The sequence below is a fragment of the Polyodon spathula genome, chromosome 19 (assembly GCF_017654505.1).
Source record: "Polyodon spathula isolate WHYD16114869_AA chromosome 19, ASM1765450v1, whole genome shotgun sequence".
NCBI lineage: Eukaryota > Metazoa > Chordata > Actinopteri > Acipenseriformes > Polyodontidae > Polyodon > Polyodon spathula.
The window spans coordinates 5,650,425-5,665,880 of record NC_054552.1 but is presented as its reverse complement, the minus strand read 5'-3'; the positions used below and the strand labels follow the sequence as shown (position 1 = coordinate 5,665,880).

Sequence of the window (15,456 nt, the reverse complement as noted above, 5' to 3'; positions counted from 1 at the left end):
CCTCCACTGTCTATATAATATTAGTCAATGTTTGACATCTACAATAACTAACCTGGAGAGGTTGCACGCAGCTGCAGTTGAGGTTTGGGTATCGAGTCACTGGATCGATTGTGTACTGGTCAAAGTTCTTTGTGATGTTTTCGGGGGTTGTCTGAGGCAGCAGTCGGTAAATACTCTCTCTGAAAAGAATAGATGCTCCAAATATTTAAAATAAGCCTCTCTGTTTTTGTTCTCCAAAAACAACTCAAAATATTCAAAATATGCCTCTCCTGTTTTGTTCTCTGAAAACAACCTTATTGTGTGTTCTCCGCACGGGGAACCTGTCTTGCTGAGAGCATTTGATCAGACATTATGTTTCCTTATTTTCTCAAATGGTGAAAGTACAGTGCAAGCTAACCTAAACAGCCTGGAAAGGATTAAACTCCATATAAGAGGTGTTATTTAGATTTGCATTGGTAACAATAGTGATTATTGGATATTATAATGATCTTCATAACAACTGAAAACCAGTGTAACCATACAAGTATTCAGCACAGACGTGAGCGTTGAAACTTTGTACCTCTCTGCCAGGATCTCCAGCGGAGCTCTACCCTGAGCCCAGCTCCTCACCATCCACACCGTGTCAAAGGCAGCCAGGAAGCCTCGAGCACAACCAGTCCCCATGGGCCAGAAAGGCTACAAAGACATCGCAGTGATTGGTTTGTGAGGGAACGGATTTGGAACATTGCATGTTAATATCAAATTGTGACCCACTGCAAATGTAGTAGCACTAAAAAAGGAAAGACTGCAAAAAAACATCTCATTCCCCCTTGTCGTCAATTGGCTTTTGCTCAAAACTGGAGGGGGGGCTATGAGGAGAATGAAGATCAATACTTCTGATCAGGACTGGTGTGGGCGTGACTGCAGCAAGAGTGTGGCTGGTATTTTCTAACTTAACTGACAATTATATTTTAGGTAAGAAGCCTGAGATGTTAAGTATGGAAGCCTGTTGAAACAGGTAAGGCTGTTTTTGCATACAGATTTCCTCCTGTCTGTTTATGACGTGCATCAGTGGGATTTAGTTATCGTCTGCATTTGTGCTTCTATTCAAAATCTGTCAGACAAATGTAATGGTTTCAAAGCCACATGATGATGTCTAAACTGTACTTTTGACAGTGATGGGTTCACAGATAAACTCTACTTTTGACAGTGACAGGTTCACAGATACATTACTAGAACATTTCATATCTCTATAACATATTGTACAGCCAATGAATCGTTGTTTTTGTCAAAGAAGACTAACATGTGACATTCTAGAATAATGTCAAGATATGTTAAATGTACTGTAAAAGCATGTTTGTGTGTGTGTGTGTGTGGAAAATGTAAAATATTATACATCAAGAAATATTTTTTTGAAGTTAAATAGCAATGGAGATCCCACAAACCTCCAGTAAACTGTCTCCAACCAGAGCTACAAGCAGCTGATGGCCGTGCCTCTCCCTGATCAGCGCTGCGTTCTCAGAGGCGTGCATGCTGGTGAAATCAAACATGGCTACATCAGGCTGGCCGTAGTGATTTATTGCGAAGTCCAGAGACGGAAGCTGATAGTTGGTACCAAAGTCAGCTGCTTCTCGTGCATATGAAAGCAGGGCTTCCTGATTCACGTTCTCGCTGCTGAGCAGCATCTCAGTGTCAATGTAGTCCTAATAAACAGAAACAGATATTTTAAGATTATTCCAAAACAGCGATTAATACCTATGGAAAAACAACAAACAAACAAACACAAACTTCAGCAGTACTGTGTGTGGAAACTGAAGATGACTATTAAATTAACAGTTGTCCAATGCAAAATACACACCCCCCTCCAGCAGTGTTTTTGACACTGCAATTATCTCGTTATTGGGACAGCTCCGGCAATTGCTTGTCAGACTGGAATGCTGGCAGCAATCTGTAATTCTTGACATTGATCGAGACGGCTTCTCAGCCTTTCAGTGACATCCGGCTAACTTTGCACATAAACCAAGTTTTATTTAATTTGTTTTAAAAACATAACAATTAATTTATATTGCTGCCTACAGTGTTGCTCCAGAATTAAACCATTTTGTATCTGCTCAGAATGACCTGATGGGTGCTGTGAACACGTCTAAGTGGAGTCAGTTTTTTCAAATATACATGTGATACACAGTGGAGCATAATACAATAATTGAATGTGAATTTAAACTTACATGAATAATGACCCCTTTGTCCAGAAGGCTTTGTTTTTTTGCTGTCATTACAAAGTAATGAGTGTTATCTCTATAATATACAATGTTCTCCAGGTCAATTCCTAAAAACACAAACAACAAAGCACTTTAACAAAACAAAGAGCTTGCATGTCCAAATTGTTAAGGAATGCTTATAAATATATGAACCAATTAGATGTAGACTTGAATGGGAAGATGTCTTATTGAGTGGCTGGGAGCCAGTCCTAAACACCTATAGTAACATGAACAGAACTGCAACAGAAAGCTATCTCAAAGCTGGCGTTTAATTGATCCTCACACTGTAGATTAATTAGCGCTTAGGTTTTTAACAGGGAAAAAGCATTAGCAAAAACGTGTTTGATTTGATGAATGCACCATATAAGATAAATACTGCTTTATTTGAAAATAACACAAGTGCACAGTTTGTGTTACAACACCTATAACACTGCATAAAGTTCCAGATACTCTTGGGTTAACTGTTGCTTTGAAGATACTGTTGCTTTGAACCCCATTAAATCTGATAATCGCTGTTTAACTCTTTCACTCTGGGCTCCTGTAGAAGCAGGCAGTGGGTGGACATTCCATATCACACAGAAAAGACATTAATGAACCCTGTCAGCATAGAGTCTTTGTGCTGTGAAACATTCCTGAGTGCTCCCCTTCATGTGACTGTTATACTTGGGACTCACAGTCTAATTCCTTTCTACCTCACATATTCTATCTGTGTGAATTTAAGGAATCCTCTCCAACAAAGTTGGGATATACAGCATTGCATGACAGCTGGGATTTCTCTGCCAATCACTTTCATTGGTATTCCAAATCCTGTTATCTTGCAATAACACAACATAGAACAGTTCAGATAAACAAACGTATAAATCCTGTCGCTGGGATGCAAGACAAATTGAGAACGGCATTGACTTTTTAAACTAAAAACAAGAAACTTAAAACAAAGAAAGACCAAACAAGACATCATGCAATAGCTATAACTGGAGGACAAATTGTACTTGACAACATCAGTCCCCCTTGTAAGTATAACATCCTCCTTCTAGAGTCTTTTACACTCAGAACTTAACTCTCTTATACAATAGAGGAATTATCAGAAAGGAATTAGCAGCACACCTGTTTCTTCTTTAAGATCCAAAAAGAATTTCTGGTTGAAGATGAAAGCAACACCACTAATTTCTTCTACCTTGGCTTCGGCCGTCGTGTTTCTATTAATAAAGTTAGCAGTGATTGCTATGGCCAACTTTCCACGGAACTCTTTTCTTCTGAAACCTGAACAAAGTGAACAAGATTACTACCTCCCTGCTGTGCTCAGAATCCCATGACAGTCTGCCAGCCTATCTGAAAATAATTTGGGGTGATTTACACAGATGGGATGTGAAGGTTAGCCATTAACAGATAGGGGTTGTGTAACCAACTGAGCAAAACCAACCACATTAGGTCTAGCTGAAAGTTTCAACAGGTTGTTAAATGCACGGGTTTCTAAATTAGGCGATACATAAAAAAAAAAAAAAATAAATAAATAAAAATATGCTTCCTTGTACTTTTAATGAACAAGGAGGAATATTCACCCACCCTTTTTTTAATATGGTTTAAAATGATAAAAAGCAGATTTAATGTACGGTAAAAATAAAACACCTGAGGGCAATAAACTGGAGGAGAAAAACCCTTGCATGCTTTGTCCTGGAGTGCTTAAGTTTTGAACAGGAAATCGGTTCTTGGATTTAGTCACGTAAAGTTTATATTACAACCAGGGCACTATACAGGACCCCAAGTAGTTCACCTACTAAAAGCATTGTTTGCAGGGAGATTCGCTCGTTCAAAGACAGTCAGCGAGAGCTGATTGGCTTTTGCACTACCATGGGGTTAGGGAAGCAAATCGGATGGGGACTGGCCTGGTCCAGAGACTTCTTAAGCTAGGACCTACCCTCTTGGGTTCAGTAGCTTGTTAACATATTTTGTTTATGTTCAGGGGGTAAAAAGTAACAATTAGCTAGACAGTGGGAACGAGGGTCACTGGTTGAATTTCCGTAAATGGGTTGCAGCAGGTGACATTCGAATACGGCATTTCAAATTGGGTAGAAAAAGGGGTAACATTAATTACAAAAAGAGTACCATATGTGATCCTGCTAATAATGAATCTGTGTTCTCGACATTTATGGAAAATAATGTAGTACTCAGCACCCGATTTAAGATTAAAACGCTCTGATCAAAATGATTCCTTTTGGCAATCCAAAGTTTTTGATTTAAGAGGAATGCAGTTTTACTTTATTTATTTATTTATTTTTATGGTCAACATCTGTATTGTAAAAAAAGGATGAAGACATTGACAACAGAGCGCCCTGCAATGCTCAGCCAAATCATTACATATTCTTTGTGGTTGGCTTTGTTTTACAGTTTGGCAATGCATTTAACACGAGACCTATCATTAGAAGCAAAGTCAATGACATCATACACGGTTTGCAGAAATTACACGTGAAATAGTTACAGAGTCAATCATGATTTTATAAATTCATAACCTTTTATGTGCATTGAAAGAAAGAGGGCAATCTTTCCATAAATGGTGAGGAACAACAGGGAGCCTATCGCTCCAGAGGAGAATATGTACCACTTTTTTTGAAAGGAAAAAAAAACAACTAGTAATGCTTAAAAATACTGAATGATGAAAGCATTAGTTTTTATTTAAGAAAAGCTGCAGCTTACCAAAGCAGTGCAATGGTTTACTACTAAGTTTTGATTCCATCGTTGTGTCTTCCTTATTGTCCTCGTCATTCCTTACCTTCCAGTGTGTTTCTCCGTCCATCTGCCCCCACAACCACATCAAACTCGAAATCTGAAACAGGGTGATCCATTGGCCGTACTTCAGCTCTCCAGCCAGTTCCTGCAATACAGGCAGGCCCGTTCTTTGTATAAATGCTCCACTGTGCATTCACCTGTGATACTCATTAGATCTAATGGTGAAACAGTCAATATTTTGTGTGTCTGGTCCTCTCAGGGAGTGGTGCTGTTCCCAACATAATTTGGTTGTGAAAGCACTTCAAGTTCTATATTATTGTCTGTGTTTAACACCTTTTAAAATAAACAGATGGACAACTTTTAATATGCAGAGACACATCTTAAAATTGAACCACAGTGACAAAAACAGTAGAGGACCAACAATATGACTTTTTAATAAAGGTTATTAGGACGAGAAACAATAGAACACAATATGAATCCATTGTAATCCAGTTCACTGCTATAGTAAATAAAATACATATACTTCTATGATCTGACTGTACAAGGTCACAGATGTGATCTATATGCAAATAATGTAATATTATCATTGAAAAGCAATATGTGAAGGATATTTTATCCAGATTGACTCAACAAGAGCTATGACTAACAGAAAGGACAAGTAAAATTCCTGTCACCTCACTTAGGAAGCACTCTTATTTATATCTGCCTGCTGACGTACAAGCAGTTTGTATGCTGACAGACAGCCAAAGAAAGAGCACTCCGTATTTGAAAATTGGTTGAAAGTCCCTGAACATAATGTTCCAAGCAAAAAAAGATCAAAATAAATGCACTGGGCTTTGTTATTCAAAATGTGTTTTAGTAATAATATGTAAAAATAGCCAAACCCCCAGGTATCTGGTTACATGTGTTGAAATATTTTTTATTGGCCCATGCTGTTGCTGTCAACACTGTGGGGACTGGAGCACAGCACAGAGAGACAGTGAGTTTCCATGTGGGATCACAATGTTTGGCCTTCTAAGTCCAGTAAGGGTCAATTTGTTAATAGAACTGCAGGTATTTTTTAACAGGGCACCTTTTCCATGGCAATGTTTGGATGTTATTTTTCAACACAAAGCCAACCACTACAAAACAAAATATTTCACAGCATGAGAACTAGGAAATTACATTTGGAACTATTATAATAGTTTTGGACTGGGACTAACAAGTACTTCCATATAAAGATACCATCTATTTTTTTTCTAAGTTCACAGTGTTTCGCCAGCATTACCAGCATATTGTTGTGTACTTTTTGTTGTTAAGGAAAAAGGTTATTTATATACTGCAGAGGCTCAATTTACTGTAACTTGTAAGGTTGACTTGTGGGACTGAATGCTTCAGTGACACTGGGCAGCATAGAAAAAGAACAGCACTGTTAACACTATCATCACACTCTCTACTGCCTGACTTTATCAAATGTAATAAATGGAGCATACAGTTGAGTAAAGTATAGTAGAAGGAGACAAGCAATGAAATGTTTAACAAGGAAAACAAGCCTTCAGGGAATAAGAGGATAAAGAAAAAAAGAAAGGAAACTGTGGTGATAGGTATCCTGTTCTACACTGGCGCGCCTTTGTGAAAAATTTAAGGACACACTGAAACAGGAGGTTCACCATGGTAGCTCGGAACCGAACCTTACCGTGATTCTCTTGATCTTCAGGTGGTTCCAGGAGCTTCACGAACTCCACGTTGACGTGAAATTCTACCCCGACAATAAGAGCTACTTTTACCAGCATCAGCTGCAGTTGCCGAATACCTGACAATGAGATTTATATATGCTTAATTAACCCCCCATAACCTAAACGACTTCTCAAACAACACATTACCATGGTGTTTATTTGAATACTCAACCTTTTTGCTCGAGAGGTTAAAAATTGGTGTTAGAAATAACGTCTGTTTTGCGTCATGCTTATTTTCCATAAAAGACAAGGAGTATGTTACATATATCCATGCAGACAGAAAGAACAGTCTGCTGTATCAACCACTGTTATCAGAGAGCACTTACTGATATGGTCTATTGCCCCGGCACAGAATTTTCCATAGAACTTTTTGGCTCCGAGTCCTCGGAGATCATGAATGGTGTAAGGCCACAGGTGCAGCACGTTGTTCCTGGAGAAGGTGTCCCTCTTCTCTATCACCACCACCTTGGTGCCAAGAAGAGCAAGTTCTATGGCAGTGCGCAGCCCACATGGCCCGCCTCCAATAATCAGACACTGTCCATAAAAAAGAAGACAAGATGATTATCTTCATGCAAACTCCTCAGTTTCCAATTAGTGCCTGGATTTTAAATTCCATTCCACATAAACTTCTAAGTGAACTCATTCCAAGTTCATAAGAGCTGCAGCTAAGGGTAACTTATTAAATCTATTAAAGGACTCAATCATTCAGAGAAATGTGATGGTACTGATTATAAGAATCAACATGTTATTGCTGTAACTAGATGCTGTACCATACTGTAATTACTGACTATATTTGATTTGTTGTATGTTAAATCAATTATAATGTACAGCCTTAGAGTGCTTCCTATTTTAAGTGACTGTTCTCTGCTCCTTTTGTATATAAACAATTGACATCTCAGGTTCTTTTTGACAGTGATTGGATGTTAGACATGGGGTTTGCATGATCAAAGAATTCCAGATATCCTTTCATCCAGAAATGCATTTTTACCCATTCCCAGTCAACAAACCAGTCTGAACATTTATGAGGTGGCGATGACTTCACTGTGAATGAGTGCGGCTAAGAGTTAGGTGATATTATTAGAGTATGCTTCAAAAGCATTATCTCAGTATCTAACCATGCTCGAGTCACGCACAAGAAGGCTATTGTGCTCAGTAAGATGGATGGCTGTTTCGGTTAAACCACAGGCCTTTTTGCATGCTTAGTATTTTTTTTTATTTGAAAAAAAAAAAAATACTAAAGACTGGCAATGGGTATAAATAGTTTTAGGCCACTGTGTTAAGCTATTTGTGGAATTAAACCAGATACTACATGTAAAGTAATACATATGTACTGTAAATGTGTAACTGATTTGACTTTAGATAGTGGTACCAATTTACTGTAATAATCTTTTTATTCAGAGCAAACTTCACATTCATACTTTTTTTTTTTTTTTTAGCTAAAAGAGAAATATTCAACTCAGTGATGATACTGGAATAAACTGGATTTGTAACTTTATGCCCTCTTTTGTACCCATAATGCCAAACAGTGTGTCTAAATACATTACCTTTGGGTACCAGGCAGTGTATATTTTAAAAGGCAACTGTTCTCTGTTAAACAGTGTTTTTTTTTTACTTTAATTGTTACAGTGTGTTTATTTCAAGCTGTTCTCTTTATTAATGTGACTGCAACAACTCTGTGATGTTCAGATTGTTCACCGTGACTGTTTCATTATTCATGGAACTCAAAGACAGATTGTGACGTACATTCATTGTTCTATACAAAATCTGTATGAGTTGGACGTGGTTTGAATGTAGCCCCCTTGTTCCTGTTGGAAAGGTCAATTAGCAATGATATTGAGACAGTTAAAAGGAACAGAAAATTGGTTAGTCCCCATTTCCTATTCAAATATGTTTCAGAAAAATAAACGGGAACTCATGGGTGGTAAGTTTTAAGCTGTTGAAGATATTTTCTGTAGAGGATTCCTACGGCTCACCAAACACAGTTTCCAAGGCTCTGGTCCAGGATCTTATCCTGTTTGCACAGTGTGTTAAAAAAGCTCTTCTCTCACTGGGCACTGAACTATTCAGGGCTCTGCTTTCTCAGCGTTACTCACAACACTGTGAGCAGTGGTTAGAGAAGTCAGACCATAAAAGGCCTGGGTCAGCGTTACTGGTAATAAAATAAAGCAATGCTTTAGTCATTTTTTTTGTTGTAGATTAGTAGTCAACCAAGTACACGAAAAAAAAAACAACAACTGAAAAACCTGGCAGATGTAGCTGATACTTAATGCTTCAATTCCTCTGTACTTATAAAGATTGTGATTTGGTTTTCACAGGAGTTAATTAATTCCATTAAAACTTGTTGCATTCTGCCCATTTCAATGGTTGTCTGATCTTATTAATCAGGAGGACACATTTTTTTTAGTGTTATGAAAACTCTCCCTTTGGATGCTGTGGAAAGGGCTGCTGAATATTACGCTCGCTGCATTGGGGACATTTTTAAGCTGATCAAGCTTAAGATCAAGGATCAAAGTCTGTAGAAATGCAACGCAATCTTTTTAAATCATATCTTAAAAAGTACTATCAATAGGATAGTGAACTTTGAGAATTTTTTGAGAACCTTGTAGGCTAAAGGCACTAGTTTACCTCACAGGTACACAAGCAGGACCTTGTATGATATCAGTTATCTGTACTGTGCAATGATTCTCCTGTGTGAAATACTCATAGCTGGTAAAGCATGTGTAAAAGTCGCGCCATGTTAGAATGGCAATCTCTACCCCTGCCATTGAGGAAACTGGCCATTTGCATCCTCAATTACGGAATGGAAACCACCCACATCCTTAATCTGCCTTCATGTCTCATCCTGTAAGGAAGGACTGGGATATGAGCATTTGACCTACAGCATGTGCCTTAGCATGCACTGTAAGAACAATGCTGGCAATATATTGTGTAGGACCGCTAAATCTGCCCCTTTTAAAAATCTTTTTGTTATTTCTCTTTCATCTGATTCTTTGCCTCAATGAAATAACCTATGGCCATTACTATAGCCTTGTTATGGGCTGTTACTGGCAAAGCATGATAAATATATGGTTTAATCGGGGTACAGAGCCACATTACATAACAAATGTTGCTTTTCTTCCTTGGGCAGGAAATATGCCTGTACTGTTAAACCAGCTATTCTCACCAAGGTATTGTCACTACAACAATAGATGATTTAAGAGTCAACTTTGATTAGTTATTGAAGAACGTTGAGCATTCAAACCATACAACAGATCCCAGGCAAACACGCACTACTGAAAGCAATACTGAAAGCAATACTGCTAAATATAAAAGTACACAAAACAACCCAGGCCTCAAATACAGGCCTTTCAAAGTCTTCATCTTATTGCTTTGGAGCCAATTGCTTGTTGGCTCAAAATATTAATGAACAGACCATTGGGTTATAGAAGTATTTCAAGTTTATACCTCCCCCCTGTCTACACAGCAGCTAAAAATGTAAGATCAGAAAAGGTTAAGGTTAAAAATATAAACTTGGCAACAGCGGTGTAGCTAGGAATGGAAATATGGGTGGGACCCAACTTCGGGTGGACGGGCAAGTACCAAAGGTCTGACGTCACAGGAAATAGTTAACATTACAAACATGATTTAAATCAATTAAAACTCTGAATACATCAAGTATCTCCCCGGGGTTTAAGCAGAGCAAAGTAGCCAAGACTGAGAATGTATGGTGCCGAGTGAAGCAAGGCGAACATTTTTTGCAGTTTATAACAGCAGTTGCACGTATACACTACAAATGCAAAGCACATATGCATACAACCTACAGAAACAAACACACTGTGCACAATAATTGCAAAAACCGTTTCATTTGACAAAAAACAGAAACGAAAAAAATCCCAAAACAAAAAAGCTGTATTGTAATCTCTTAGCTAAATTTTAACAACTTCTTACCGCTGTAAGTCACCCTGCATAAGGGTGTCTGTCAAGCAGAAATCAGGCTAAGCTCCTGCTGCTTTAAACTGAAACTAAAATATTAGCTGTCCTGAGAACACCTTGTTTCCAGCTAAATATGACTGCTTTTATTTTCACTGCATTTTCTCAGGTACAGCTAAACCAAGATATTGCGTTGGCTGCAAAAAACGCAACAAGCAGACAAAAACAGATTTTTTAAAACAACCTCCAGTAACAAACTCAGCAACATTTTTCAAGTTGTATAAACCTTTTAAAATTACACTGACACACATTTTGCTGCCTTTAAAATAAATTTTATACACAGGAGAAAAGTTAACGGCAAACCTTAAATAACAAAAAACAAGTTTTTGTATTTTTTTACATTTCTAATACTATGTAGAAATAATTATGAAGTTTTAAAGCCACAGATACCTTCAAATTATTAATAAATTGTAACATAATACATGCCACTGACTCGTTAGGTCATCGCAGTATGACTCAAACACCAATCATGAAGTCTGTATTTGTTTGACTCCTGTTGCCAAGCAACTTTTATTTTTTGCTTACGAAATCAGCTCTCGATTTGCCAGTGCCCGCCATTGCTACAGTACACATTTCAAACAAACACTCATTTTCCACAGTTCTTTAAGACGGAAAACTGTCTTTAGACGGAATACTTCCAACCACTATATTTCCCATGTAAACCATTTAAAATGTTTGAAGTTGACAGAAAATAAATGTACTTACATACATTCGCAGTGAATGCACTTTAAAAAGTCAAACAGGCAGTGTCATCAAACCAGCAAGAACACTGTATTACATCTTAAGCAATTATTAAATACAATGAAAGTCAGTCAATTACTTACCATTGCCTAGTTAGTATCCTCTCGTCTCCACTCCTCCACCTTACACAGGACAAAGTGTCGGGGCTATAGTCACGATATTCCAGAAAATTGCATTTTTAAGCTATTTGTCAGCATTCGGCCAGCTGTCTTAATCCTGTTCGCTCGAGCCTTTGTACTAAACTACTCTTAAAAGTGTGTGCAGATTTGTTTTGCCATGTTGACCACCACACTACTAATAACTTACTTTAAAAATGCACATTAAAATAAATGTCTGGGACTTTTCAACAGACAACTGCCTCTCAAGCTGTCAACCAAACGTGGCTTGCATATGATTTGCTGTGTGTGTGGTAGACAAAGAGAAGGAGAAGTGACACTTTTTATTGGACTAACTAACTAAATAATAATAATAATAATAATAATAATAATAATAATAATAATAATAATAATAATAATTAGTTGGTCCAATAAAAGGTATCACTTCTCCTTCTCTTTGTCTATCATCTCTGGACTAATACGGCTACCATTTCATCTTTCTTGTGTGTGTGGAAAATCCCACCCAAATATTGCATCACAACGAATATTTTTTTTTTTTTTTTTTATAAATGTAGTTAAACTTGGCATTCACATAGGCGCAGATTTGCTTGGCAATACAAACTCAGCAGTTAAAGGAATGGCTGAATGTAACGCAAGTGTGTCTCTCTGTTGTGGTAAGAAACAGATCATCAGGAAGCCATCCTTTAGCTTGTTCCTACTTCCTAGCTGCTCTGTCAATCAAAAACAACCACCAGCAAAAATCAAGAAGAGACCTCTCTTACAATAAGGTCTGTTTAACGTTCTAAAATAAATCAAATATCATTTCATATGAATGATTGCTCTATTTACTAGCATTGTAGTATGAATGATAATTATTAAGTTTCTCCGCCTTGCACAACATCCACTCATTAGATCAGAAAAGTTGTTATCGCAAACACACATTTTCATTTAAAAAGGAAGTTAAAGAAAACAGTTTAAAAGCCATGCTTGCACTTCCTGGGTTATTTCACCAGGGGAATGAAATTGTCCTCACCCCTTCACTGGCTTCCTTCCTGTCAATAACTAATCTGCAACTTCTCCCATTGGCATTTGGCCAGTAACATGATTTTACCCAGAATATACTGCTGAGGTGAATTGAGCCAGGAAGTTAAAGTGTGAACAGAATAAGGAGTAGAAAGCGACGGCTTCCTTTAACCTAAAGCAGTATCAAATGTCATGTTTTAAAATGAAAACACGCAATGCTATAACACTTGTTTCTTTAAAAATTGCACACTTGAGACCTGCAGTATGTAGCCAATGGAAGTGCAAAATGGCTAAGATTAATGACATTATTTTGTTAGCTACAATTACTTCAATACTGTGTTGCTAGTAATTAGAAAACACAGAGAAGTTCCTGAAAGTAGAAGTAGGACAGATTTGTATTGCTTTTACTATGCTTATTGCAGATTAATTGACCAAGGAACTGTATCTCTGCATAATGTACTTAAACACTAATGACTATTCAACAAATATTTATATACTTCAGGCTTTTAAAAATGTTTCAAACAATTCAGAGAGTATAGGACTAAAATCCTGGCGGTCAAATAAACCATGAAGACAGGAAATTGCATCACAATAGTGTGCTAATACCAGTCTGTACACACAGTTTCTGTCTTTTTTAACACAAACAATGCCTGTTTCATTGTGTGGATCTATAAAAGTAAAGGAACAAAAATATGAGAAGCACAGTCTTGTACTGCTGCATCTGTGTAGTCTGTGAAGTGCCACACTGTCTCCACAAGCACTGATAAAGCAAAGCTGACTTCTTCAGCAATCTGGCAATTGTGTCCTCCTCAGGGTAGAGTGGCACAATTTCAAATACTTTTCGCTGGTCTGGCAGTGACTGTGGCACCACCCTGGCAGTGGCACCACCCTGTAAACGTCTCTTTTACTCAGCTCTTTTTAAATTGCTGCTTATATAAAAAGACGCTGACCCATGTGGAAGTTCTGAAGTCATTCAGACATTAGGTACAGAAATTGTAATTATTATTATTATTATTATTATTATTATTTACATAAACTGGTTATCTTGCAAAAAATATAAAAATAAAAATAAAAGCCAGGGATATCAAAATACAATGGTTTTCAAACAGTGACCATTCTGTCCTTTGATAATGATGTTTGTTATTTATCTTTTTTTTTTGCATCTTAGTTTTTTACATTGTTAAACATAAAACTAAGCATAATCTCACAGAACAAAGGGATAAGGAGCTACAATATGTAGCTGCAAAATTGTCTGGGCCATAGATTTAACAATTGGAACAGTCTTGTCAATAAACTATGGTCCGATGCTGTAAAAATATTTAAAAAAATGAATTTACTTAATCCTTTTTTACATGAATTGTACTAACTAAGTGTTATTTACTTTGCACTATAACTTCAAAATGTAGCCTTGCTGGTGAATGAAGCAATATGAGCTAACACAGAGGGGTTTACTTTCCCCAAGTACAGCAATAGTGATGTTCTTAATACGTATTGTAAAAAATGTAGTATGAAATGTCATGTGGGATGATGAAACTGTCTGGCCCAGGATCTCCCCTTCTAGTCCAGTAGGAGCCGCCCTGAATTGTCCCTGGTCAGAGGTCAACCAAGGCCAAGTGATGGAGGACCACTGACCCTCAGAAAAGGGGTACAGTTGCAAAGGAGGCAGAGGGAAGGCAGGGGAGAAAGTCTTGCAGAACATTTAGTGAAAGGTGTGCTTGGTCTATGTAGTGTAGCCAATAGGTTTAGCGTAGCAGGCTGAACCTCGCCCCTAGAACCACGACAAGCCTCCAAAAAAAATGCACACGCCATCTTATGTTGAGAAAGTGATAAGAAACAATAGCCTCCAAATGGGATTGACTTTTTACAAATATAATTTAGAGAATCAGTTAAAGACACAACAAAATTGTTTGCCTTTGTCTCTATTTATGTAAATAGAGCTTGATATTTTTGAAGCCCAACTTATTCAGTGTCAATGACTGTCTAGTTCAGCTTTAACCTGGTTCAAATCAGACTGGTAACTATCATAACTATCAAGCTGCCAGACTTCATAGCTATCCAGGCTGCCAAATGCTTTTTGCAGCTGTAATGTGTGGAAATAAAACTTAATTCCAATTTCCATGTCTTTGCGCACAATTGTGAAAAACAACCCGCCTATAATTAGGGTTAGAACATTATAATGTTTAGCATTACAAGATATCTAGATATTCCTCATAGCTAATTTGTCATGGCACAGACTTCTAGAGTAGTACTGCATATTGGTGACAGGCACAGCAGATTAAAAAGTTAAAAAAAAAAACCAACAATTTAAAAAGAATATTCCATTAGGGTGTTAACATGGAAAAAGTACATCTCTTTAAACTTCAAATCCATCCTTAATAAACATATAGATTACTTAATGTTGCATTACAGATGGTAGAAACAGTGATGTACTTCTCTTGTAATTACATTGTAGTTATCTTTTTTTAACCTTGTAATACATGTAATTAAGGATATAATTAATACTGTAAACTGGACTGTTGCAGTACAACTAAGCATCTAGCATAATTGAGAAGACTTGATGTCTAAATTTTAATTCACCATTTAAGGCACAGTGAGTGTTCAACCAGTGCTTGAGGAGACTGAGGTGCTTGGCAGATTTCACATACTTAAAACGGTTGAGGCAAGCAGTGGTCATGTTAAAGAATTGTACCAGCAGTCTTGAAAAAATGTGTTTTTACTTATGCAATAGAACCCTGTTTATGGTATGACACATTGTACCAAACAGAGTTTGTGGATTGGTGGTTGGAAAGTAAACTACAAATGATATTCTTCAAACAGCGATTTAAAAGATGGATATGTAGCGGCAGTCTAGCTGTCATCTTTAGAAGAACAGTTTCCTGGACTGACTAAACTGTGATTCATCCACGAGTCATGGCAGTGTGCCATGCTTTTGGAATTCTGTCTTGTCTTGAG

The 15,456-nt window shown here is 37.3% G+C and overlaps 1 protein-coding gene across 19 annotated transcripts in view; it reads right to left on the bottom strand.

Annotated features, from left to right (window-relative positions):
- LOC121294400 (F-actin-monooxygenase MICAL2-like) overlaps nt 1-15,456 on the bottom strand; it is a 48,929-nt gene that overhangs the window by 18,770 nt on the left and 14,703 nt on the right. For 18 of the 19 annotated variants that reach the window (XR_005946783.1, XM_041218051.1, XM_041218046.1 and 15 more), the window contains exons 3-10: nt 7,003-7,210; nt 6,637-6,753; nt 5,005-5,106; nt 3,342-3,497; nt 2,205-2,305; nt 1,425-1,682; nt 560-675; nt 53-179 (exon numbers count right to left, since the gene is read on the bottom strand). Coding sequence is in view for 18 of the 19 variants with exons in the window: in XM_041218051.1 (XP_041073985.1) it covers nt 53-179; nt 560-675; nt 1,425-1,682; nt 2,205-2,305; nt 3,342-3,497; nt 5,005-5,106; nt 6,637-6,753; nt 7,003-7,210 (1,185 nt within the window). In the remaining variant the exon portion in view is untranslated. The remainder of the gene's footprint in view (nt 1-52; nt 180-559; nt 676-1,424; nt 1,683-2,204; nt 2,306-3,341; nt 3,498-5,004; nt 5,107-6,636; nt 6,754-7,002; nt 7,211-15,456) is intronic. The other variant, XM_041218057.1, reaches the window with a different exon arrangement.